The sequence below is a fragment of the Arvicola amphibius genome, chromosome 13 (assembly GCF_903992535.2).
Source record: "Arvicola amphibius chromosome 13, mArvAmp1.2, whole genome shotgun sequence".
Lineage (NCBI taxonomy): Eukaryota > Metazoa > Chordata > Mammalia > Rodentia > Cricetidae > Arvicola > Arvicola amphibius.
The window spans coordinates 29,914,665-29,942,168 of NC_052059.1; the positions used below are offsets into that span (position 1 = coordinate 29,914,665).

The window sequence follows — 27,504 nt, forward strand, 5'->3', positions numbered from 1 at the left end:
AGTTGACGCAGTTACCACAATATTGGTACCCAATACTGGTGGCAGACATTGTATTCTTTCCTTTTGGTAGGTGGAACCAAGACATTCGATAAGTTTTTGACATCCTAGTATTTATTAAATATTCCTATGAATGCCCTTTTAATGTTCTGCTGCACAATGAGATATGTGCATTTCAAAGCACATTGAGAACACTTGCTTCATTTGAATTATAAATAAATCTGTTTTTTCCAGTTTTTTTAAAAAGCATTTTTGCGTTTGTGTAGTGTCTATGTTTCTGAGTGATTGTGTGGTTTATGCACTGGTGTGCATGTGGGTAAGTGCAGGGAGGTTGAGTCTCTGCTGAATCTCCAGCTTTCATTTGGTAGCTAGGTTGGCAGCCACGCCCCAGTACTCCCCTTTGTCTCTATTCTCCATGTTGGGGTTATGGGCATGTATGGAATATTTTATGTGTGTTCTGGGATTCAAACTTCCGTTCCATACTTGCACAGCAAGCACTCCTACACACTATGCCAACACTCTTTCTCTGTGGTAAAGTGTCTTGTCCACATTTTTAAATTTAATTTTATTTCATGTGTGCAAAGGTTTTGCCCAAGTCCATATTTGTGAATCTCATGCTCACCTGGAGCTTGCAGAGGAAGGAAAGAGGCAATGGAGCTCTTGGAACTTTAGTTACAAGAGCCTGTCTGAGCCACACTCACTCCCATACTCACGCATATCCCAATCTGAGTCTTCTGCAAGTGCTCAGAACTCCAGAGTCATTCTTCTAGTTCCATTGAAAGATACATGTCAGAGAAAATGACTTTCAGAAATTCTAGCAAATAGATATTTAGAACTTTTCAGTCAGAATTTGAATTTTGAATGCTTGTGTTTACCTGTTAGCTTGACAACTTCTGAATACTAAATGTTTCTGTCAAGATCAGTGGAGATACTAACCTCTGTGATTCTTTTAGTATTGTGTACAGAGATATGCCAAGATTTTGAAGATGTGCAAGGCTCAGCAAACTAAAGTTTTTTTAATGTCCAGTGCTGACTGATACATACTTAGCACAGGCAACAAAGATCCCTACTCACAGTACATCCTCAGAGAAAGTTCTCAAAGTTCCAAAGCTTCACTTACGTTATTCCACATTTATCTACTTAAGTATCAGCACTTACTCAATTTTGGTATAACCTCAATAAAAGATAATCAGTGATCTGAAAAGGCTATGAAAACACACCACCTCTTTCTAACTGAGGCTTTTGCAAGGTGGGTGGAATGTTTTCTAGAAGTAAGGAACTCGAGACAGTGGCGTTTAGAAACAAAACTTTTGTTTTCTTTGTAGATTAAAAGTTAAAATTCCTGAGAGGCAGCAGGAATTTTATAGTGAGAATAAAAGGATACTGTAGTTATCAGAAACCTGAAAGGTGCATATTTAGAGTTGTATAGGTAGCCAATTTTCTCACTTTAATGGCAAGAATTTAGAGTTGAATGGGTTGTAATTGTTTTAATCTTTAATAATGGAAAATGACGTAAAATGCCATAAATTTCCAAGCCATGATGTAGTATTTTAAAAAAATAATTAGCAGAATAATGCAATTGAACAAGATTATAAGTTACATTTAGAAAATGAAACTGATATTTTGTTTTACTGTTTTTCTTATTATATGATTTTTTTCTTAAATTTGTTTACATATTGGTTTTATTAAAAATCTCATGAGGTACATTATGGTCAATAAATTTGAATAATATGTCATATCTAATATTCCACAAACAGATGTATATAATAATTTATTTTGCATAACTTCAATTTATTTTTTTTACTATAATTTTAGATGCTTGCATAGATCAGGCAAAACTAGAAGAGTATGAAGAGAAAGCATCAGAGCATTGCAAGAAAGTAAGTAACCAATTTCCTCTGTAGGCCTATGGGAGCTGCTACTGGGTGTTGCATTTTCAGAGTACTTGGAACTCCTCTGTCCTCATCTCCTTCAGGCCTGTGTGACAAGACCTTGCTCCATGGAGTACTATCTAAGCCACTTTGCTCTTGGGAGTACTCTCCATGTTCTTTTCTTCTGTTAAATATTATCATCGCAGATGCCATGGCATCCTGTGTTTAAACATGCTTCTATGATACATTAACTATTCTTCCAGAGTAAACTTGTGACTTTTATTTCCTTGCTTCACTCTCTCCATCATGAACAATTTCTTGATTCTTTATTGATAAAAGAATCAAGTAATACTTCTGGAATGAGCAAATAAAATAATGGAGTTAGGAAAGGAAGGGGAAAGAATGTAATTACAGTATAATCTTAAAAAATTAGAGCATTTTAAGTAGCCATGTATTATAACTCATAACTTTGTTCCTTGCACTTGGGGGTCAGAGGCAGGCAGATCTTGGAGTTTGAGAATATTCTGGTTTACATAGTGAGTTCCAGGACAGCAAGGGATACATAGAGAAAGACCCTATTTCAATTTTTCCCCCTTATTTTATAAAAGAAGAAACTATTGGCTATTACCAGCCTTATTTGTTGTCAACCTACCAATTTTTCTGACTAAAGTCATTTTGTTTTGGCTTTGTTTTTTGTTTTTTTTTTGTTTTTTTTTTTTTTTTGATGCAGTGTTTTGGCCATTTTCTTTCTGGCCTAGAATTTCTATATTAGATGTTTTCTTGTTTAGATTCTTGACATTTGAAGTAGTCATTCAAACTTGAATTCTTGGAGCTAATAACAGCCACATACAATCAAGACACATATTTATTCACTTATTGAACCTTTATGTTGGGTACCATCTCATGAAGTGTACACTGTTTGTAATAGGACCTAAGTGCCCCTGGAGAGATTTCTACTTTTCTGTATACTTGATTGAACATAAAATGAGTTTTCGTAAGGTTCGAAGAACTTCTCTCAAATTTTCTGTCTGTGAAGTTGTTTGATACCTAAGGTTGGAATCAACCAGCCACTTCCTGAAAGCTTATACAATCTAGACCATTAGCTGCTTGCAGGAGCTGTAGCAGAGACCATGAAGGGATACTCTTTACTGGCCTGCTTCCCATGGCTTACTCAGCCTGCTTTCTTATAAAATCCTGGGGTGCCTCTATAGGAGAGGCACTGCCCATAGTGGGCTGGGTCCTCCCATATGAACCATCAATCAAGAAAATGACCTTGGAAATGCCCACAGGGCAATTTGATGTATACTGTTCCTAAGTTGAGGTTCTCTCTTTGTTGGTAACTATGGTTTGTATCGAGTTGACAAAAGCCAGCCAGCATAATAGTGTTAGAGCTGTGAATATGATGTTGACATTGCCAGGAAGAGTCACTCTGATGCAGGAAAGAAATGGTTAGATTATTTAAACTGCCCAGATGGTTAGAAAATGGTTAATAGCTGTTAGATATAGTGTGACCCTTCTCTCAGCCAAATTTGTGTTTTAAGCTTAGATAGTATCTTCACTTTTTGTTAACAGAGATTTCTGTCCTGCCTGGTTTCATAGCTATTCAGTCCCGAAGAACCATGCAGAGGCTTACATTAATTAAAAACTGGTTTGCCTATTAGCACAGGCTTCTTATTAACTCTTATAACTTACGTTAACCTTTAATTCTTGTCTGTATTAGCCACATGGCTTGGTATCTTTTATCAATGAGGCATTCTCATTTTGCTTCCTCTGTATCTGGGTGACGACTGCAAACTGAGCTTTTACTCTTCCTCGAATCCTCCTTTTCTGGTTCCTGCCTGGCTACTAGCCAATCAGTGTTTTATTAAACCAGTACAAATAACAAACCTTACAGGGTTTAAAACCATTGTCCCACAGTAACTTTTCATTTATATAGAACTGTTTTTAAGTATGAGATACTGATAGATTAAGAACAGTTAATGTTTTGTTGATGTGTAGGGTCAATGAGTCAAGTTAAATAAAAAAATACTCAAAAGATTTTTAAATAGTAAGCTTTCAATATACATAAAAGACCTTTCTCAAGGTTATCTGCTTTTATAAAGCTATAAGTTGTTTGTATTGCATATATTCAGAAAATGCTTTTGCCTCATAAAAATTTCTAGTGTCATATCATCTTGTATATATCAGCAGAAACTGCTCAGATAGCTTTGTAAGGATGCATGTAAATACCTTGCTTTAGGCAGGAAGCTATCATAGTTTCTACAAGTACATTTTTTATTTAGGTGTATCAATTTGAAAAATGAAGAGCTGAAATGTCAGAAAGTATATACAATATATTGAATTATCAACCTTCTTCTATAGAGGCACTAATACATTTACACCAGGGAATAAAATTAAGTAGAATCTCAACTTTAACTGTGTTCTTGACATTTTTGCGTGTAATTTTGTAAGTGTAGTATCGCTCCAGCAAATTTTTGGAGGGCGGCAGGGGGAAGAACACTGTCATACCAGTTTTCCTAAGGTATACTTTAACAGACACTAGTTTATTCCCAAGGCTACTGTGATTTGATTGGAGATATTTCACAAGTGCTAAAATATGGCATTTGTCTCTTTAACCAAGTCAGTTTAATAAGTTTCATAGACTATATAAATTATAACCTTCTTGATTTTTTTTGTTATCTCCTAAGTAAATTCTTTCCCTTTGTATTTTGATAGCCCATTTTCCATTGTCAGAAACCCTCTTTATTGTTAATTTTATTTAGGAAGTTGTTTGTTTCTTTTTTTCTGCATTTAAGTTGTGAACTTTAATGTAAAAATGAGAAAGGATTTTTGGATGCTGAAATATTTAATCAATGATATATGTAGACATTCAATGTCTAAAGAAAAATTTTCCAGAAGTTGGCTCGTCACTTCATTTAATAAATATTTACTGAGTTTATTTTAAATTTAAGGAAATAAAAAGAGATAAGGTAGAAAGATTTTCACTTTTGTTAGCTTACAAATAGAGTGCCATTAAGATGAGAAACATTACATGATATTATATTTATATGGCAGTGTGAAGATTTATGTGTTAGACAAATCTCATTTGGTGTGTAAGCCTACAAAAGAGTTTTCATTTAGCTCTGGTTAATGAGGAAAGAACTAATGAAATAGTTGTGAGGAATCAATGTACAGTATCTAGTTGAGATTTCCAAGGAACAGGTACATTTATGAATATCTTTGGGATTTCTAATTGGTACCTCTAGCCTAGCATGTCTCCTGTAGTTTGGATATGGTGTAAATGCACCCCTCTGACGTCTCAGGGGTAAAAAGTTCTCAGCATGACTCTGGCACTTGGTGAAATGTACAGCAATGACAACTGGTTAAGTAAGATTTAGGTAGTGCTCTTTCTTCCTGTGATCCTCCCGAGAGGCATAGGATCCTTGATAAAGGCTCAACCAAACTTCTCTCCTCTTCTATGCCACTTCTTGTTTAATGGTCCTTCCATGACTGTTTATGGCATGAGGTGATGTAGCCAAGTGTAAGACTTACCATAGTCTTTGTTCAGTGTATTTTGTACTTTGAACCTTTGAAGATGTAAGCTGAACAAACCTTCTTTTCTAAGTAGACTGTGTCCAGTATTTACTTACAATGATGCAAAGATGCTTTATAAAACATTATTAGTAAATATTAATAAAACAAAACTTTTCGAATAATACTTTTGTATGTGTTTGATATTCTTTTCTTGTTATATAGGTTTCCACCTTGAAAACCACAGCATACTTATATTTATTTTATACAAAACATATCCACAAGTCCAGCCCTTTGAAAAGCACTAGAAAGAAAACTCCAACCCCAGGAAGCTAGCTATACCCACAAAAACACAAGCAATAGATAGTCCCACACCAGCAAAACCTAAAGAAGGAAACACACACAATACCACCACCAACAACAAAAGCAAAAAAAAAAATAGGTACTAACAATTACTGTACATTAATATCTCTTAATATCAGTGGTCTCAATTCACCTATAAAAAGATATGGGTTAACAGAATAGATACAAAAACAGGAACTATCGTTCTGCATAAAAGAAACACACCTTAACTTCAAAGATAGGCATTTCCTCAGAGAAAAGGGTTGGGAAATGTCTTTCCAATCAAATGGACCTAAGAAACAAGCTGGTATAGTTATCTCAATAACTAACAAAATAGACTTCAACTAAAGTTAATCAACAGCGATGAAGAAGGACATTTCATATTTGTCACAGGAAAAATCTGTCAAGATGAAGTCTCAATTCTGAACATCTATACCCCAAATACAAGGGCACCCACATTTGTAAAATAAAGATTACTAAAGCTGAAATCACACAACAAACCTCACTCACTAATAAGGGGAGAGAGACATTAACAACCCACTCTCACCACTGGACAGGACTGCCAGACAGAAACTTAACAGCTAAATAAAGGAATGAACTCAAGTTTATTGCTCAAATGGATTTAATAGATATCTATAGAACATACCACTTAAACACAAAAGAATATATTTTCTTCTTAGCACCTCATGGAACCTTCTCAAAAATTAACCACGTACTGATTAAGAAAGCAAACCTCAACAGATACAAAAACATTGGAATAACCCTTTGTATCTTATTGGATCACCATGCCTTAAAGTTAAAATTCAACACCAATACTAGTTTCAGAATGCCCACAAACTCATGGAAATGGAACAGTGCTCAGCTGAATCACCTCTGTTTCAAGGACGCAATAAATAAATTAAAAGATTATCTAGAATTCAATGAAAACGAATATGCAAGATACCCAAAATTATGGGATACTTTGAAAGCATTGCTAAGAAGAAAGTTCATAGCACTAAGTGCCCACAGAAAAACCTGGAGAAATCTTACACTAGTGACTGAACAGCACCCCTGGAAACTCTAGGACAAAAGGATGCAGACTCACCCAGGAGGAGGAGACGCCAGGAAATAATCAATGTGAGGGCCGAAATCAACAACATAGAAACAAAGAAAGCAATGCAAAGAATGAAAGAGACAAAAAGTTGGTTCTTTGAGAAAATCAGCAAGATAGACAATCCTTTATCCAAACTAACCAAAAGGCAGAGAGTATGCCAGTTAACAAAATCAGAAAGGAAAAGGTGGACAAAGCAATAGATGCCGAGGAAATCCAGAGAATCATCAGGTCATATGTCAAAAACTGTATTCCACTAATTTGGGAAATATAAAGGAAATGGACAATTTTTTGGATAGGTACTTCATATCAAAATTAAATCAAGAACAGATAAATTATTTAAGTAGACCTATAGTCCCTAGGAAAATGGAGGCAGTCATCAAAAGTCCCCCAATCAAAGAAAGCCCAGAATTTTGCAAGACTTTAAAAGAAGCGCTAATACCAATACTCCTCAAATTGTTCCACATATTAGAAGGGACAATACTGAAATCTTTTGATGAAGTTACAGTTACCCTAATACCAAAACCACATAAAGATACAACTAAAAAAGAATTACAAATCAATTTACCTCATGAACATTGATACAAAAATACTCAGTGAAATACTGGCAGAACGAATCCATAAACATATCAGAAAAATCATTCACCATGATTAAGTAACTTTTCTAAGTAAAGGAATTTTGGTTCTGAAACCTAACTTTGCCTTTTATACTTTAAAGATTAAAGAATGGTGATAGGGTTGCCATGCAGAAGTAAGGGCCTGAGACTGTTTCATTTCTGCTTGTTGCTGGGAATGTAAAGAACTTTAGCAGGTTATTAAAGTTGTTAAGCATTCATTATAGGAATGCGCTGTGATTTCAACTGAGTTACTCATGTTGTAGAAACAGGAAATGTGCCTTTTTAAAAAAAAAAAACAAAATAACTCAAGTCTGTCACTTAATACAGCCTCTTAACTGCTTTTCCAAGTTATGGAGAATGTAACACACACACACACACACACACACACACACACAAACACACACTAATGACATAGAGTAGTGCAGTCTGGGGAGGCACATAGCAGTTGCATCTTTTTGTGTATTTTTCCCCCAAAGTACTGCATGCTTGTTCTCGATTATGAAACAATAATCTATTTAAATTCAGTTCCCTCAGGATAGGTTTTGAGTCTAGATGATGGCAAAGTGAGTCTATTTAAATACTACATAGCAGCTGTGATTAGTGGATATATAAATTAGAAAACTCATTGGAACACCAGATTTTTTTATTTGCCTTCCTCCCCAAAAGTGTTTTACCAGGGACTTTGAAAACTTAATTTATCCTTAATTTCTGTAAGACAGTGGGAGGCATGGCATAAGAAAAGCCAGCCAAACAGTTGACGTTTTTATGGAATGAAGTTGTGAGCCACTAGAACTATTAAAACTGCCCTTTTAAATCATACTGATTAACTTTCGATGTGTTTCACGTGTTAGGTTCTGTAGGTGGAGGGTGGCATCGAAGGCAATACAGTGCTTGGCTTTCTGTTGCTTTATTCACAATCGCTATGATATTCAGGGACTTTTAAGAAAAATGCCAAGGTCGTGCATAACTATGGGCCTGTTTGCTCCATTGGGAATAGAAGGTCATGGGCTCCCGTTTCAGGTTTTGTCTCTTCCCTTCTGAATAAATGATTTTGGAGGGACCTGGAGAGACTTAGAGAAAGGCTGGTGGGCGACTTGTCAGGGCTCTGCCACTCCTTTTATGAAGCCGATTCAGGAGTGTTTTATTGACAGATCATTAGAGCCATATTTTCATGTGAAGAATAGCGCTTTTCATTTCCATCTCTCCCTCTCTTTTATTCCTTTTTAGTTTGAAAAAGAGTTTACTGACCACCAAGAAACTCAGGCTCAATTGCAGAAAAAAGAGGTAAAGATTAATGAGCTTCAAGCAGAGTTACAAGCTTTCAAATCCCAGGTAAAATACCATCTCGAGTAAATTTGATTTCAAAATCATACCAGGGAAACAAAGGTCATGTTATATCTTCACAGTCTCTCAAAATGTTTAAACTTTATTTTTTTTCTCGTATATTTTGTCAGTATTATCCATATGCATCTCTATGTTGCGGTTTTTATACTTTAAAGACATTCTTTGTCACCCTTTTCCTGCTTGTGTTTGTGGGAATACCCAGTCTTTTACTGATTACCTGGCTTCCTTATGCTTCATTTGGATTTTGCTTGTACAATCCCCTGTTTCTCCTAAGTAATTAAGTGGAAAGGTTAAGAAAGTCCTTTACTCTTTCATTTGTCATCCGTCACTGATCTTTATCCCACTACAGGAAATTATTGCTCAAGCTATTTCTTCAAACCTTCAGCCTATGAGTTGCCTTGCCGTGAAAGATAACCCCTAGCTGAATGAGAACATTTTCTGATAATTTTTCAATTTCCAAAAGTAAACAGATTTAAAACATGACAAAAAGGAGCAAATCTGGATTATGAGCAGATAGTTCCTATATATGCTGTACACATAAGACTGAGATAAGAAATACATCATCTGCATGCTTTGTGTGGATTGTAGGGGATTTCCTCCTATAGGTTTACATACACGGTGATGAGCAGTAATTGTAGCCTTCCATTTTTCTCTCATCCTAATTTATGGCTAGATGAAAAGAGGCTCAGGTGTATTGTTCCAGACATTACTGCCAGTTTCGTTTTCTTTTGAATATGCAATTCTAGCCCTGTTGCAAATCATCTTTAAGATACTTTGTAAGATAGCTATCTTATTTCCAAAATTAAAAACCTTTGTAAACAAGGAAACTATTAACCACACATGATGCTTTTTGCCTATAATCATAGGTTTTCAGAGCCTAGGGCAAAAAATTGCTGAGAGTTTGAGGCTAGCCTGTACTACAGACTTGACTCTGAAAAATAAAAGAGGATCCTATTGTCCTTGCTTTTTAAACATTGCTGTAAGAAGTATATGGTATCATCAAAATTAAATTAAATTAAATTAAATTAAAAAGAATAATATTCTTTTCTATGAAATGGAGCAGGTTTAAGCGCATCACATGTGATTTACTTAAAGGTACTCTCTGAAACAGTTGTAACTGTTCTTTTGGCTAATGTTCAAATTTTTCTTTTAAAACCTCCCCATTTGAAGGATTGCATTTCAGGATTATAAAAATATATCCATGACCTTTTGATACGTTGCCTTGCGTTTTTGATATAAAATGAGGAAAATTTAAGCTATAAAACTAAAATAACTCCCGTGTTTTAAATTTTACACATTGACAATTGTGTTCATGGCTATTGGAGGAGAAGCTTGCTTTAGTCATTTTTTAACTATCTAGGATGTTTGTTTTTATTTCTTTTCTAAAGCTCTGTAACCTATTTGTCTATTATGTATACACATAGATACATGGGCATATCTATATATACATATTGGTAGACTGTTAGTAATTTTAGGTAATTGCCATACAAAGAGAAATTACCATATTATAAAAATTATTGCAGAGAAATAGACAAGATCTCCTGAGTAAATTGGGAGCATGGGGGTCATGGGTGAGGGTAGAAGGGAAGAGTGGAGTGAGGGAGAGGAGCAGAGAAAAATGTATAGCTCAATAAAAACAATAAAATACATTAATCCAGAAGGTCTTTTGCATAATTACAAACCATTCAATAAACTCTCTGTATTCTATGAGAATTTAACCGCCAAAATGAGAAATAGATGCTGTAGATTTTTTGCAGGTCCTGGTTTGATTTTGTTTCTTAGTGACATTTGGCTCTAGAGAAATTTCCCATCTACCCAAGAAATGAGATACTTTCTACTCTTGATTGTGTCTCTTGCTTGCCTTTTTTTATCCCTTGCTTTTCTAAAGGCACCGTGTGTACTTGATAAAGAAATCACAGTCACATCCCTCATGAAGCGTATATGCTATAAAAGAGATAATTGCCTGTGATCCTTTCCATAATTGCTTCCCAGATTTGCCGAGAACATCTGAGAAGTGTGTTATACTCGGACGTAAGTGAGTGGGCAGGACAAGTTGTCCTGAGGAAAGGACTTGTTAGTTGAGATTGAAAAAGCTGGTAGAGATGGCTTCGTTAATGATCAAGATTAAGACGGACAATTTATATTTAGACCCCGAAATTAGTATGATTTTGGCACATACATAGAATTAAAAAAGATCACTTAAAGGTATTCAGGAACCAAACAGTGATGTGCCTTATAAGCCCTACTAGGAATTTTATATTCCTTCCCATCCTCCTGACATATGTTTGGATTCTTTTGAGAAGTAAAGAAGTAAAGGCACAAAGGTAGAAATGACATGCATGTTTTTCCTCCATGTTATATCTGAAACATTTATACATACATATATATGTATAAATAAATCTATAAGACGTGAATAAGACCTTCTGTACAGAGGTTCCCCTCCTCCTGTATACTCTCTATGCACCCTGACTGGACTTAGTTCCTCACAACGCTTCTAGTGTTGCATGGAGACTATTGACTATTTAATCTTCTAGGCCTATGGAACCATTTCTATTGTAACTGCTTCAAATTGGGGAAATTACATTTTCTTGAGAATGAAAGCTATATGTATATGTTCAAATTGGAAGAAACACTTAAAGAATTTCATAAGCAATTGTTAAATACTGGTATCTTTAATTCGATATGGTATCTAATTTTAAGATAAATGTACTTCTGCTTTTCCTATTTGTGCACACATTTTTACTTTTCTTTATCTCCCCTTCCTCCGCCATCCCCTCCTACCTCCCAGTTTGGTGCCTTGCCACCTGGCACAAAAATTCCTTTGCAAACTGCAGTGGAAGGTGAACCTAGCCCTTCAGCCCTTCCTCCTGCCCCACCAGCACCTGGTGGAGCAGCACCACCTCCTCCACCTCCTCCCCCACCTCCTCCCCCTCCCCCACCTCCCCCACTTCCAGGAATGGCAATGCCATTTGGTGGACCAGTGCCACCACCACCTCCCCTGGGATTTCTCAGTGGGCGAAGTTCTCCATTAAACCTGCCATTTGGGTTGAAACCAAAGAAAGAATTTAAACCTGAAATCAGCATGAGAAGATTGAACTGGTTAAAGGTAAGGCCTGTTGGTGGGAGTGGACATACTTCTCCTACATAACTTCTTCAGTTTAGATTTACTAATGCATCGTTTTCCGTGTGAACTCTATTCCTGATGACACTATATCAAATTGCATATATATAGTATATGCACATATATATATATATATATATATATGTGCAGTTTATTTTTTATTCAAGTCCTTTGTTATTGTCTAGTAATTTTTTTTTTTTGCAAATTTGGTGAGAGTTGATAATTTCATGGAATTTAGTTTTATAAAGGGTTTCTCAAAAATATGAAAGGCTAGTGTTTGGAGTTAACTCTCCCTGTGTGGAGCTATTAGGGAGAGTACTTCCTGAAATCAGAAGCTTGTACATAGGTGACAGGAAGTCTCAATCCTCTTGAAGGATGTTCCTGATCTTGTAAGTGTGGGAGATTCTATGTGGGGATAACTTGTTTCAGGGACCCAATGAACAGCAACAATAACTGAGAACCATAGCCAGGAAGAGACAAGCTCCAGCAGCTGCAAGTGCACAATCATTCGATTGTGGAAATTCTTTTCTTCTGCTCATAGGACCTCAGTATTCTGTAGAATGTATCTGTCACGGGGCTGACTTTGGGGACAGATCTGAAAGAGCTGACTCCACAAACATCTGCTGGAGCTCAGGGATACTGATCTGTGTGCTGTGATTGGGCCAGGATGGGTCAACTGCCCAGTGTTTATGAGTCGCTTTTCTCTGATTGCAGATTGGACCAAATGAAATGTCTGAAAACTGTTTCTGGATAAAAGTCAATGAAAATAAGTATGAAAATACGGATTTGCTTTGTAAACTTGAGAACACATTTTGTTGCCAACAAAAAGGTAAGTTTAATAGTTTGTTTATTAATTTATTTTTGAAATTGTTAATGTTAGTACGTCATGAATATCAATCTAGAAAATACACTAAGAATGCTTTATTATGATACATCTTTATTAGTAATTATATATAAGATGATCTAATAAAAGTTTTCAAAGCACTTTCACACACAGGTGATCACATGAACAATTTTAAATTAAAAAATGCTGAATATGTGCTTTGATTCTTATATTTTCCATGAAAAATTATTCAAAGCTATTCCTTTTAATTAATTCATGCTTTCTCCTTAATGTCTTATATTTTCAGAGACAATGACAGGTGAAATCTCCTTAGGCCTTGGTGTGTGTGTGTGTGTGTGTGTGTGTGTGTGTGTGTGTGTCTGTATGGAGAGAGGGGCGATGAAGGGGAGATTGACTTATTAAATATATTCAGTTTACTAAGAACCACGTTAGATATATAGGATTCAAATTGATCATCACGTGAATTTATACATATTAGGTGGTCATTAAAAATTCATTTGTAGCCATTGAAATTTTTTTAAAATATAATTTAAAATTAAACGCTGTCTCTAAGAAATAATTGTAAATTATAAACTTCGTCTAACAAGTAATTGTAGAATTACTATGTATTTCTGAGCAGGATTTGTCTTGAATAAAATATTGAAAATTCTGTATTGTGGTCTTTAAAGACAGTGAGGAATTTTTGACAAGCTCACCCAAGGAAAACTTGTGAAGTAAGCAGGTCTTAATTTTACCTTTTGATTATGGTGAATCAAAATTTCCTTTGAATAAGATTAGTTCAGTCTTCAGGCAATCAAGGGAAATGTGTGTAGTTAAAATATGTATTTACATGTAAAACACTTCAGAATTTCAGATTTCATAATCTGGAATTGATTAGTCTTCCCTTTGCCTTGGTGGTAGGAAGAAATGGTGGTACCTCCAAGCTATTTAAGTGAAGCTGCCACCCAGCTACCCTTCGTTCCCCCTCTACTCTGATTACTTTCTTAATTAATGAGGCTCAAAAGGGAAACTTGTTAGCATGTCTTTAATTTAGCTGTAGTGTTAGCCCTAAATGAAATAATTGGACCTTTAAAAATTCTTAAGTCATCTAACTTTAGCCTTGAGATTCAAGGTTGCATGGGAGAAAAAAGAAATACATTAGCTGATTCTAAGAGTAGTGGTAGAGATTGAGGTGAGAAGTGATCATACCTCTCTGGAACTGGCTTTCCTATCCATCTCTGCCTTGTTCTGCAGTCCCTCACTTGACTAAAGCCGACACTGTGTTTCTTCACCTCAAATGCAGCTAAACTTTTCTTTATATATTTATATTTTTGTTCTATCTGTTGAGGCATCTTGTCTAAATGCTGATTTTTGCCTATGTATCATGAACCAAAGTTCATTAAACTGTATAATTTCTGGAGAATTCAGAAGTAAACTTGGCTTCTTAACATTTTTTAGTCCAGGTGAAAATCCTTTTACAATTCCCGAGACTCCTTTTTTTGGGATGGTGGGAGTTCAGATAGAAGGATCATTTTAATTATTAATTTGCATTTTAAGGAGTCAGGGAATGGCAGAGTCTTCAATTAGTGATGAATGAAATGTAGTTATAGACAAATGTGCTTTATTGCACTGAATCTTTGCAGTAAATATTTTGGATCCTTCTCAGATTATAAAGATTGATGTTCAGTCCCAAACATTTAACTGCGGAGATAATAATCTTCCATGTTTACTAAGTAAGCTTGGGAAATATACATAGTAAGAATAATAGAGGTGAATCCCCTATTTTTCAAGGGGGGGGGTTAGTATTTATCCTGTCATCTTTACAACAAACATAGGTTTTGGCTTCTAGTACTTATCTTGTTCCAATTGCTGGTATTTGTAGTCCTCACACACTGCAAGGTGGGGAGGAAGCTGCTATCGTTATGGAGCTCCTGCTCGTCCACTCCTAGAGCTGGATTCTTTTTCTTCCTTCTCTCTTCCCTTTCACCGTTTGCTCATTTTCTTTCTTTCTATCTCACCTTCCATCCCTCTCCCCCTCCTTTTGAGAAAGGATCTCTCTGAGTAGCCTTGTCTGGCTTGAAAGTCTCTATAGACCATGTTGTCCTCAAACTCACAGAAATTCCCCAGCTTCTGGCTCCAGAGTTCTGGGCAGATGTCATCATGTCCAGCTGGGTGGTCTTCATGCCATCTTCTTTCATTTCCACTGTGTACCAGCGGTTTTGTTCATAAAGCAATTGTCAGTTTACACAGAACCATCTTTCCTCACCTGACTGTAGCCATAGAAAGGTCTTTTCGGTAATGAGCTAGGATATAGACTTTTTCTCTTAGCTCCTGTAGGCTCTATATGCATATGTATGTCTGTATGAATGGATGTGTGATGTATGTGTGTATTATTCCTATGCATGTTTTCAGTTCAATCTCAGTTTGTTTTTAATCGTTTTTCTCATGTCACTGTGCTAGTGAGTAAAAGCCGTAGTCACACCTGTAAAAGTAAGTCTTCTCTAAGCCTTTCTTTTGGAAATGCAGGCAGAAACACTTCAGACTTTCGCCTCTTTCCTTTTCTTCTTCCTTCTGTTTTACTTGTTCAACATTCTCCATTGGGAGGCCACTCTTCAAATCAGTGATACATGTTCAACTTTATCTTTGACTTTTGGAAAACAACCGATAACGAAGACGCATTCTCATCACTCCTGTTGAGCTTACAGTCTTAGTCAATCAGTAAACTCAGCCAGGTGCTCATCTGAAACATGTGACTGAAGATCCCCATGAAGCACAGTCATTCTGACTTCAGAAGTGTCTTTGGTTCACATTAATACATGACAGGGTTATATAAAACACCTTATATCAAGTTTAATCACAGTATTCATATTTTGAACATTTGGTATCATCAAAACATCTTGCTCTGTCTCTCTCTTTCACATGATTGGAAGCATCTGTTAATTTTTTACAGGCTTGTGGAAAATGGATTACAGTATCCTAACAGGTTATTGGTGTTGCACTTGTCAACAAAAATTAATATTAATTACTTTCATTATTCACAAACAGTTAACTTAATAGGGATTAAAGGGCTTTCTGGATGTATATGAATAGTCTAACTCATTTGGACTGATTTATTATGAAAATATAGTTTCACATTTGTTAGCCTGTTGACGTAATCACATTTTGTAGCAGGTGGGTTACATTTTCCAGATATGGCTAATAAACTGGTTTGTAAATAATTTTTAACTGAATGGTGTCATTTGCAAATAGCTCGTGTATTTTGTACTTAAGAACAGGTCAAGCTTGGCTTTCTGATATCATAGTTCAGTGGACAAAATGATGGGGTAGCAAGTGATAAGCTGTGGATTATTACAGTGTTTTGTTTGAGTTTAAGATGCCACTATATATTTAAAACATAATTCTTTTTAATGCATAAAAGTGCATCAAATGTCCTAAACTAATAGAAAAGCCTTCCTTAAGGTGAATATCTAATTCATAACAGAAATATATGGTTTTTGAGAATACATGCTAATGATGAGGTAATTCCCAAATGGGTACACAGAAAATGACATTTGAAAAATACTAATTTAGAAAAATTATGGAAAAGTAAACTGAGTATTAAATATATTTCTAGGGTCTTATTAGTCATGTCTGTGACTGAGTCTCACAAAATCTGAAGCCATATGGAAATTACAAAATGTGTGTTGAAGGTCTTGTTTCACTGTAAGAAAATATCAGTGTTATCAATTACAGATTATGCCCTGTTGGGTTGCTGAAGTTTCAAACTTTATTCTTGAAATGTTGTAGAAATAAGGTCCAGTGAGATAGCTCAGAAAGTATAATTCGTGCTGTGCAAGTCTGCTGACCTGTGTATCCAGTAGAGAGACGACTCCCCAAAGTTTTCATTCTGATGATGTCCTTACCAATGCTGCCTCGTGCTCACCACAAATCAGTCTTTTTCTCTAAAAACAAAACAAAACACACACACACACACACACACATGCAGAGAGAGAGAGAGAGAGAGAGAGAGAGAGAGAGAGAGAGAGAGAGAGAGAGAGAGAGAGAGAGGTGAATAAAATTTTAAAAACTAATTAATATAAAAATGTTCATAGAAATTGAATGTCCATTTATTGATTCTGTAACCACAGAATTCTTTCAAATTAACATAACCTCATTTTATGCTAAGTTATGTACAATACCTGTCGTACAGTGATAGACATTTCACAGGTCTTTGTGTATAGAAATACATCTTTCATACCGGAGAGATGCTCTCAACAGAAAGGGATGAGTTGAGTGTGTGTATGTCTGTGTGCATGTGCACTTGCTTTTATTGTCTATGGACATACATTATTGCCTTTGTTCTGTTCTCTGTTCTTTCTTCTAGTGTAGCATGTAATGATGTTAGTGCAGAGGCTCTGACTGAGTCACTTGTCTAATGATGGGATGTTCTTTCTCTTCCCTATTCCACATCAACCTTAGTAATAAATTGTGCTAACAAGTTTTCGTGGTGTGTCGGGAGCCATTATCTTATCCCACACCTTCATTTGATTTTTTTGTTTTCTGTATTCTCTGCTTAATTCCTCATTAATTTTTTTTTAATTTTGTGGGATATTTACCCCTTTTTCCTCTAATTGTATTAAGTATTCTTTCCTCTTTTTGTAAATGCTCTTTTCGTTGTCTGAATCTAATTTTATAACTCAGGATTGCCACTTTCAATTAGTGTACATTCTGATTTGCATAAAAATGCATATTCAGGCACGTTTTTCCAAGTGCACTGTTTTAATTCCCACTTCCCCAGCTCCCCCCATGACTCGTGTAGAATAGGAAGAATTACCTGGTGTTCGCAAGCGTCCCTCTTCCACCACTGGAGCAGAGAACAAGGGTCATGACAGAGCACAGTCACAAGTAGACATGCGTGTGTGGCTTCTAGCTAAGTATATGCTACTTAGGTGTAGTGTGAAGCGGCGGGGCTGCGTCCCGCCACCCGCCGCCGGCTAGCTTTACACCCGAAATAATTACACGGAAAACTGTATTCTTTTAAAACACTGCCTGGCCCATAGTTTCAGCCTCTTATTGATTAATTCTCACATCTTTCTTTAACCCATATTTAGTAATCTGGGTAGCACCACGAGGTGTGGCTTACCAGGAGAGATCTTAACCTGCGTCCATCTCGGAGAGGAGCAGCATGGAGACTCCTATGGCGAATGCCTGAAGCGTCTCCCCAACTCTACTTCCTTGTTCCCACAATTCTGTTCTGTCTACTCCACCTCTCTTAAAGGGCCAAGGCAGTTTTCTTTATTAATTAACCAATGAAAGAAACATAGACAGATAACTCTCCTCCATCATTTCCCCTTTTTCTGTTTAAACAAAAAAGAAAGGCTTCAACTTTAACATAGCAAAATTACATGTAACAAAACAGTTATCAAGCAAGAATTACAGTTACAATATTTAAATCTATTTTATCTTTTATCATAACTAAGGAAAGCTATAACTATCTATTTATTCTTCAACTCCATCAAAGACTCCAGAAGGATATAATGCTACCTAAGTAAACAAGAAATAAGTAACTTATAAAACTCTAGAAATGACAGAGACAACTCGCTGCCTGGACAGTCACCCAAAGTTCCTCTGTACCGTTGGGGCATCCATCTTCGGGCTTCAGGCCCACAGTATCCAGCAGACATTTCCATGAAGCAGAAAAATTCCAAAGACAGTTCAGTCATTTTCTGCTGTGTCCTGCAGAACGTCTCGCAGACTCTTTCACGAATCAGGAACCCTGAGAGACCATCTCACCTTTAGGCAAGTTTAGCAGTCCTCTTTCTGTGGGTTCCTTGTGTCCAGTTTATGCAACAGTCCAGGCAAGAGCAGTTTCTTGCCCAAATGGCTAACAAACTCCATAAGTAGCCTCTTCGATGCCCATCTTCCTCTTGAAGTAGATTGGTGCTGCCAGGAGCAGACGTGTCTCATTGTCATGAAAAACCCTAAGTTATTAAAACATTAAATGCCATATTCTGCAGTCTTTGAAAGATATGAAGAATGTCTATCTAATTGAAATATATCTCTACATATCCAGAAAATCTAATAACATGACTACAAGCTTAACTATTATCAATGATTATCCATTAACAACCTATATTTCCTAATTATACATTACAGTTTTTAAAATGAACTACAATCACAATAGCTTAATCAAGATCAGAAATACATATACATATAACAAAATTGACCTTAAAATCTATACCAATGCAAATTCATATCTATATCATCTCCCCCTTTAAATGTAAAAGAACATTTATAAACAATATTTGGGAAAATGGGCGCAGTTTTTTTTCTCCAAACTGCTTCCTGCTGAATGGGGGCGCTGTTAATCAGATATTTTATGGTATAACCTGTGTGCTAGGTTCCTCTCAGTTGGCAGTTGAGTGAAGTAATTTTTTGAAGATGTTCATAGCAACCTTTCAGGAGGGCGTGGTCTATCATACCATATTGGGATAGAAGCAATCCACAGAGTCTCGTCCTCTGTGAAAACAAAAGAAGAAACTCTTTTCCAAAGCATCATGTTCTTAGATCCAAATCCTGAAGTCATACCGTTAAGATGTTCATTCTGGTCTAGCCTGGCAGCCCATATAATGAAATGTCTCTCTGTACTTAGCTCCTTTACAGTCAAAAATTTCAAAGAAAACACAATAAAATACATAATACAGACTCTCAGTGAATTTTCCATTTTTACGTGGCTTATTTTCATTCTATCACTTTATTTTATTCTGTCTCTTTAAACACTTTACCCTTTTTTTTTAAAGGCATTAACTTTATTTTCTATATTTTCTTCTCTCTCAAGCCTACATACATTCATCCAACATTGTGACTCATTTAAAAGTCTTTTATGTCTGAATCTGTCCTATTGTGAATCTGTAATTTTTTAATATCCAGGAGCATTTCTTAAAAGGTTAAGCACTTCTTAAAAACTTAAGTTGCGCCATTTATAGGTAATACGGTACTGCCTGTTTACAGCCAAGTCTAAACCTTAACTGCGCTGTTATTGTGGTAATTACGATAGATCCTGCCTGAGATCAGTACAGTTCAGCATGGCGGAGCAGAGCCAAAGCCGCTACTGCCTCAGTACACAGCAGTCCACATTGGAGCTGCACTCAGCAGTTTAATTTTGATACTGAGCGTGCAGCACAGAAACTCTTTTAATCCAAGTTACAGCCAAATCAGATGCGCAGAGCACTGCGCAGACTGAAAACACCTCTCTCTCTATGGCGGCAGGAATCCGCAAACGCTGTCCCGCTCGCCTAAGCCTGATTCCGCCATCTGCCCAGGTGCAGGCAGGGAGCAGTGAGCCATTGGCATGGTCTCAGAGAACTTTCTTTCTGATCCCAAGCGGGCAAGGTTTTTAAGTGGATTTAGTCACCACGTTGGAGCGCCAATCTGTAGTGTGAAGCGGCGGGGCTGCGTCCCGCCACCCGCCGCCGGCTAGCTTTACACCCGAAATAATTACACGGAAAACTGTATTCTTTTAAAACACTGCCTGGCCCATAGTTTCAGCCTCTTATTGATTAATTCTCACATCTTTCTTTAACCCATATTTAGTAATCTGGGTAGCACCACGAGGTGTGGCTTACCAGGAGAGATCTTAACCTGCGTCCATCTCGGAGAGGAGCAGCATGGAGACTCCTATGGCGAATGCCTGAAGCGTCTCCCCAACTCTACTTCCTTGTTCCCACAATTCTGTTCTGTCTACTCCACCTCTCTTAAAGGGCCAAGGCAGTTTTCTTTATTAATTAACCAATGAAAGAAACATAGACAGATAACTCTCCTCCATCACTTAGGCATTTGTTATTAAATAGAGAAAATCCTATTTTAAAGGAACAGACTTTCTGCATTCAGTTAATGTATGTACTTTATCATTTTACATTATAAATTTTTAATTTTATGGTTATAATGAAGTTATTGCACAACTTAGGTTTTGACATGGTTATGTGTTCATGTGTTAATATAATTCCAATTCCCTTTCTCTTGAGTCTAAATTATTTGGGCATATGCCTTTATGCCTTTTGTGCTTTGTCTCACAGCTCTTGTGGTTTTTGCATCTCAGTTGGGAAACAAGGCCAACAACTTTTCGCACCATGTTCTGTCTTGCCTAGGTAAATTGATCATTCTTCAGAGATATCAGAGTTATACATACCTATGTCCTGGAGTTTTTATCTTGGAGTTAGTGGGAAAAATAATAATCATACCAGTGTTTTTTCTAACCTCTGCTTAAAGTCTGTATTTTTCCTCAATTATATATACTACATACTGTAGTATACATCACAGTTACACATTGAGGCTCATATATATTTTTATTATATATTGCAGTTGTTTTAAATTCTTTACAATATTATTTAAAATCTAGTCTTTCAAAACTAAGGTTATATTCATCCCTTATGGAAGATTATTTTAACTATGTAAAGATATATTTGTTCTTGTTGCAGAATATATTTTAAAACTCTGTTAAGATGTGTTAAATTTTTTAACTGCATTTGTTTAGTTTGTAAAGATGAGTTGCTGTTTCATCTTGCCTGCCTAAGGCACTTGATTGGTCTAATTAAACTGCTGCCTGGCCAATAGCTAGGCCGGAGGAAGAGAGGTGGAGCTGGCAGACAGAGAATAAATACAAGGAGAAAGTAGATTGGAGGACAGAGAGAGGTACACACCTGTGCCCAGCCAACCAGAGACGAGAAGCAGAGCAGTGAAAGTGCAATACAGAGGAAGAACGGTGGAAAATCCCAAGTGTAGAGAGAAAGAAACAGGTTAAGAGAGCTCGCCATAAATGACCCTATGCTAGGACAAGCATTCAAAATTAATATGTATTTTTATCGTGATTTGGGGGCTGGTTGGTGCCCCCCCCCAAAAAAAAACTGGCACATTAGCAGAGTATTTAATGAAATTCATTATTTAATACCCCGATAAATAGATCTATGTTTTTATTTGGCTTCTCCTGGGAAAATACAGTTGAAACGATGGAGCACATTGGGGTTCTTTTGTTGTTGTATGTTTTTTTTCTCTTTTCCCTTTTTAAAGAGGACAGGGAGGTAAACGATGATGAGACAGAGAGAACTGTAGATGAGGGTGCAAAGCGATTTGATTCTCCTTAACTGCCCCCACCCAAAGAATGCTTGTTATAGGTGTGCTTATTCAGTGTTTATTGCTCAGACTATGGTTAGTCACCTGCTAGGGCATTCCTGAGAAGGCCATCACCTCCACTCAGAAGCTAAGCATGGTTCTAAGGGCACATTAGCCTGAACCTTCCTATATAATTTTGCCTTTGATTAAAACATCTTAAGAGAGGAAAATCTGAGTCATACATTTCTCTGGCTGCCTGCCTGCATATTACCTTTTTATATGCTGTAGAATGCTTTTAATTTTTCTTTTTTAATATTACAACACCTATTGGACAATGTATTCCTTTATACGAATATGTAATGGTTATTGATTGGGATACCTTTATCAGCTCATAATTAACTATGACCTTTTCACAGTGTTGAAATGTATATCCTTTTAATGTGTCTGAAAAGTTATCTCTATAGCATCATTTACAGACGCTTAAGATGAGATATACTGTGGTTCTTTGGCTCGGTGTTTAGTGGCTATTTATTAAATGTGGGGATTCACAGCTGGCTGTTACCCTCCTGAATAGCCTGTGGTACTGATTTAAACTATGCAGTTCGTTAATAGGGATAACCCTTAAATTGAGACTCCTTGACACTACTTCCAAAGCTTCACTGCACTCTGGTGTGGTTGGTTGCTCGTGAAGTCCTCCGCATTGTCTGCCGCTGTCCGTGTTTCACACTACTCTTCTGAAGACTGTTCCATTTGCTTTACACTTGGAAATTTTGTTGTTGTTTTTATTTGTCTAAAATATTTCAGATCAATTCATTATTTGTCCTGAGATAGTCCATCCAAATATGAATCTTCTAAAAAGACAATTTCAGCATCCCCCACTTCCTTTTTGAGATGGCATCTGGCTTTGCTCTTCAGTTGTCTTTGAATTTAAGGGCTCAAGAGATTTACCCGGCTCAACCTCTTGAGTGGCTGAGCCTACGTGTCCCTCTGAGCCATGCTCCCACCTGTCTCTTCTTAAAGTTTTCTACCTACCACATTTATTAGTGAAAATACGTAGACAATCGGAACAAAGCATGGAATTCCTTCACTGGAAAAAATAAAACAATACTATTGATGTGTTTTTGAAACATTTACCTGTTTACTTGTTGACACTGTCTTATTTCTTCTCCATAACAATTTTGTGAGAGAAACAAGACAAGTATTATCTGCATTTTCTCTATAGGCAAAAGTTCTGCTTTGAAGAGAAGTTCATCTGAAAGAAGCAGGGACTGAACGGAATACAGATCTGAGTGTGAGGCCACTGCTCTCTGCTCTGCCATGCCGCTTCTCTGATTAAAAGAAATCCTATTATGTTTTATTTAAAGTGCTCTTCTTTGATTTAAAATAATTTTCCTCTCATCTCCTGCCACCTTACCACTGCCCCACAGCGGTTCACCCTCATCCCACGATTTATATTAAAGGCTTTAAAACTTGCCATTTTTTATTAAGACTATCTTTCATCATTTGGCACCTCTATTCACATCGGTAAGTATTTGAGCTGTAAATACCAACCACCATGCTGTGGCGTGGACAGAAGACACGGGGGCTCTGGCGTCCACCCTCCAAGTGCATAACCCTGGCTTTCACAGCTACAGTGTTTTCTCTATCAAATGGGGGACACAATACCTGTCTTATGGGGTTATTGTGAGGACGATAGCATGCATATTGTAAAGCATCTTTTGCAGTACCTTGCTCTTTGTGTTGCTCAAAAAATACTAAGTTTTGACAGTGTAGGCTCTATTTCCATCGGTAAAGTTCTGTTTATCGTCTGACTTTGTACTGTGTAACTTGCTTTTTGTCATTAAAGTGTTAAAAGTATCTTTTTGGAAATTCATATTTTCTTTTTATCAATTTGAATGGAAGTTCCTTTTTAAACATTTTAAGACCTCAATATTGTACATATTTGTAGAATATCATATAATATGTTGATATACTTTTTACTGCAAAATTTTTAAATTAGGATAAACATACTTGTCTCTTCAGACAGCCTTTCTTCCCAGAGAATACATTCAAAGTCATTTTTAAATATACAGATGCAGCTGTTATCTGATATCAATCTAACTGCAGCCAGAAACCAGGTCTTCTCACTACCATCAAATGATCTAGCCTGGTACTCAGCCATCAATTCTGTCTGTCCCTATTCTTTACTCTTTCATGAGTAAGTTCTTCTGTGAACTTTCACTGTACTCTCGACTTGGTTACTAATCATCTTTCATTCCTCCTCTGAGTGACTTTATGTGATACTTTTCTTTCTGTGTCTGGATTATTTGATTCAACATTTTCTTTCTATTTCTGTTCACATCACCGAGAATGATAGGTCTTCATCCTTTCGGTGGTTAAATAGCCATTTGGATTTGTGTGTTTGTCATGTTTTCATTATCCATTCATTAATGGATGGATACTTTTCATTGTTGTTTTAATAGTAGTTCAGTACACACAGGTGTGCAAATGTCTCTTCCACATACTGATTTCATTTACTTTGACTATTTTCATGTTCCAGGGAATGCAGAATCATCTGGTTCTTTAATGTTTTGAGTACCTTCCAATATATTTTCTATAAAGGCTGTAGTAATTCACATGTCTCTCACCAAGTACTTTCTTTTGTCTTTTTTGGTAACACCTATTTGTACTGGCATGAATTTGGTATGCATTTCTCTACTATTTTTCCTAGAGGGCACTTACAAAAATAGAAGTATTTGCCTCTCACCTTAATTGGATAATCTGGTTTATTTTGCCTTTGAATTTGTGGTTTTCTTTTATATTCGGCGCATTAACTTGTTATCAATAGAGCTTACTAGTATTTTCTCTTGTTCTTTAAGCTATTTACTTTGATGGTTGTTTCTTATTCTGAGTTAATTGTTTTCTGTCCCGTGCAGAGGCTTTAACAGTTTGATGTAATTTCATGTAATGTATTTTTTTTTTTGCTTATGTTTTCTGTACTTCTGGTTATTAGATAAAACAAAACAATAAACCTTTCCCCTTTTCAGTCTTTGGATGCATTTCTGTTTTCCTTAGCAATTTCATCATTTCAGGTCTTTTTATTTAAGTCTTTAGTCTTTTCAGGATTGATTTTCACATAACTGGCAAGATATAGTTGTTGTTCCACTCTTCCGCAGGTACTTGGGACCTGAAGCTTTTTTTTTTTTTTTACCATTGTTTATGGAAAAACCTGGACTTTCTATAACACATGTTCTCAGCATTTTTGCTAGGAAGTTATTGGTTGTTGACGTATGTACTTTCTGCTAGGAACTCTCTTCTGTTTCACTGGTATGTTTAACTTATATGGCAGTGCTGCCTGTGACAATATAATTTCTGTTTAACTAAAATCCTGCTTCCTGTTTTCTAAATCACAACACTTATCATGTGAGTCGACCTGTTTCAATAACCATGTATGAAAATGTCAGACTGGTCCATCCTGCTTGCTCTATGCCTGTCCCCTTCAGTTTTGTATGTCTTATATAGTGCTTTATCACATATCTTTGGGACGAGTTTATTGTGTCAGAATGAATGTAAAGACACATATTTTTCCTGGACCTCTTTTCTTTCTATATTTGTGTCTGCCATGAATTTAAGGCTTGAAAATTTTTATAGTATTGCAAAATGTAAGAGCTAAATTTTTCAAATGTTGCTTTTCTTGTTATGGTTTAGTTTAGAATTTTAACAACATCATAAAAATTTTGAAAAAGACACATTTAGTCATTTATAAAACATTATCCGGGTTTTTTAAATAATTATTTTTGACAGGCATGTACTTTTTCAAAGATGAGGGCCATGGTATGGATGGCTTAATGTAATTAAGGAGCTAGGATCCATAAAGCATCGGCAGCCCTCTGTTGATAGGCAACTGTGAGTGCCACGTAGAGCTTATAGGCTGAATTTTCCCCCGAGTTTGCAGGAAGTATGATAACTGTTCATTTTGTAGTCTCTGAGTGTTGGCAGCAGGCTCAGAGCGGAGTAGAATACTCCACTGCCCACCTTTCCTCGAGCTGCTGTGGTTTAAGCTGATAGAAATTAGCTGCAAGAATTTTAAAAAGTTGCTGACTTTCTACTGTTCTTGACATATCCGACAATTCTTAGCTTTACTTGATGTTGGTTTCTTAAATTCATGGCAAATTCAGGGAAAGGACAAGGAAATGTTTTTGGTTTGTAGCCTAATTGCAGATATGTGTCAGCATTTCTACTTGGTTATGATTGTGTTGAGTACTTTAAGAGTTTCAAATCTCTTCTGGTAGAAAGTATTCATCTCTGAATATGACATAGTAGCCCCTAAACATGGGATTAGAAGGTGCTTAGGATTTTGCTTGCTGTGGTCATGTATGCTATTGCTTCATGTGAACTAAAGAGGGTGTTTGCCTGCAGAGAACAATTGAAATCAGGATTCTGGTATTTGGTGCTCACAATATTAATCTCATATCTCAGTGACAGTCTTGTGTTGACTTCTTGTCCTTTTTCTTTAGTTTTTCCATAGGTTAAGCAGAGTATAACTAGCAGAAGTAGGATAATTATGCTCACAAAGGGACTTAGTATTTGTTTTCTGTTACATTGGTCACTTATATATATAATCATATAATATATAATATATATATATCATATAATAAGAATACCTATAACACACACTTCTAGTTCCGCTAGAAGTTCTTTTCAACCATTTGGTAAAATATTCACTCATATTAGGAACAGGATAGGTTATATTCAGAAAAGGCATTCAAGGTTGGAGCAACGCTGTGCCATAAAATCACCGTATTTGAGAAGTTACTTGGCTGGGTTAATACGGCTTAGCTTCCATTATTGTAGTTCGTTGTACCCTCTCTTGGATTTTCTTTATGGCATGCTGTTTAGGAATATGGGGCACCATGATTCATCTCTTTAATAATTTTGTCTACTCACCAAACATTTATAGAGAGATTATCAGGCACATTAACACTACATTTTTGTTACCACAACTAGATTCTATTCTGGATATTTAGGAGAAAGTCTATGCGATCTCTTAAGTGCCAGGAAGTATTGTTTCCTCATTTTTTCATGTATATATTTAATTAGTATTCAGCATGTATCATCTTTTCTGTTCTCTTGTTTGTAATATATGCTTCAACATTTTGTGGGAATTATTACATTATGTATGTGTATTTTTACTTTGCATTCTACATTCTATATGTATACTCTTAAATATCTAAGCCAGGCATTGTCACTTAGCAGCATATTTGCTACTATGAAAATAAAAGAGATACTTTTAATTTAGCAAAATAAATATGTTTTGTGCACTATTTTGGACTGTGAATATACATTGTCCATATAAGTAAATTAAATTTCATTTAAATATTATACTATATCTTTATTCTTGACTTATGATGTTTCACAGTTTCTGTGAAGTTTTTATTTGAATTATATTCATGTTCTTCTGATAGAGTTGGAGAGAAAAGACCGTTTTCATGCAGTAAACGTTACTTAAACTGAACAAGGGTCTACAAATGAATGTGAATGTTTAATTTCATTACAACCTATTGTGTTATACTTGCACATTTCATTAAATAGTTCAAAAGTATATTTGTAAGTTTATTTTAATTGAAAAAAGTCATCATTGAGAGAAAATGCATTTATCAAATTATCTAATGCAACCATATTTCACACAAAATCTGCAATTAATTTTAATTGTTGGCTTTTTG

At 36.0% G+C, this 27,504-nt stretch overlaps 1 protein-coding gene across 1 annotated transcript in view; it reads left to right on the forward strand.

The window, feature by feature from the left end:
* The window catches only part of Diaph3 (diaphanous related formin 3), a 449,862-nt gene that overhangs the window by 153,622 nt on the left and 268,736 nt on the right, over window positions 1-27,504 (forward strand). The window contains exons 14-17 of the mRNA XM_038310273.1: window positions 1,813-1,877; window positions 8,655-8,759; window positions 11,560-11,877; window positions 12,607-12,721. Of these exons, the coding sequence (XP_038166201.1) occupies window positions 1,813-1,877; window positions 8,655-8,759; window positions 11,560-11,877; window positions 12,607-12,721 (603 nt within the window). The remainder of the gene's footprint in view (window positions 1-1,812; window positions 1,878-8,654; window positions 8,760-11,559; window positions 11,878-12,606; window positions 12,722-27,504) is intronic.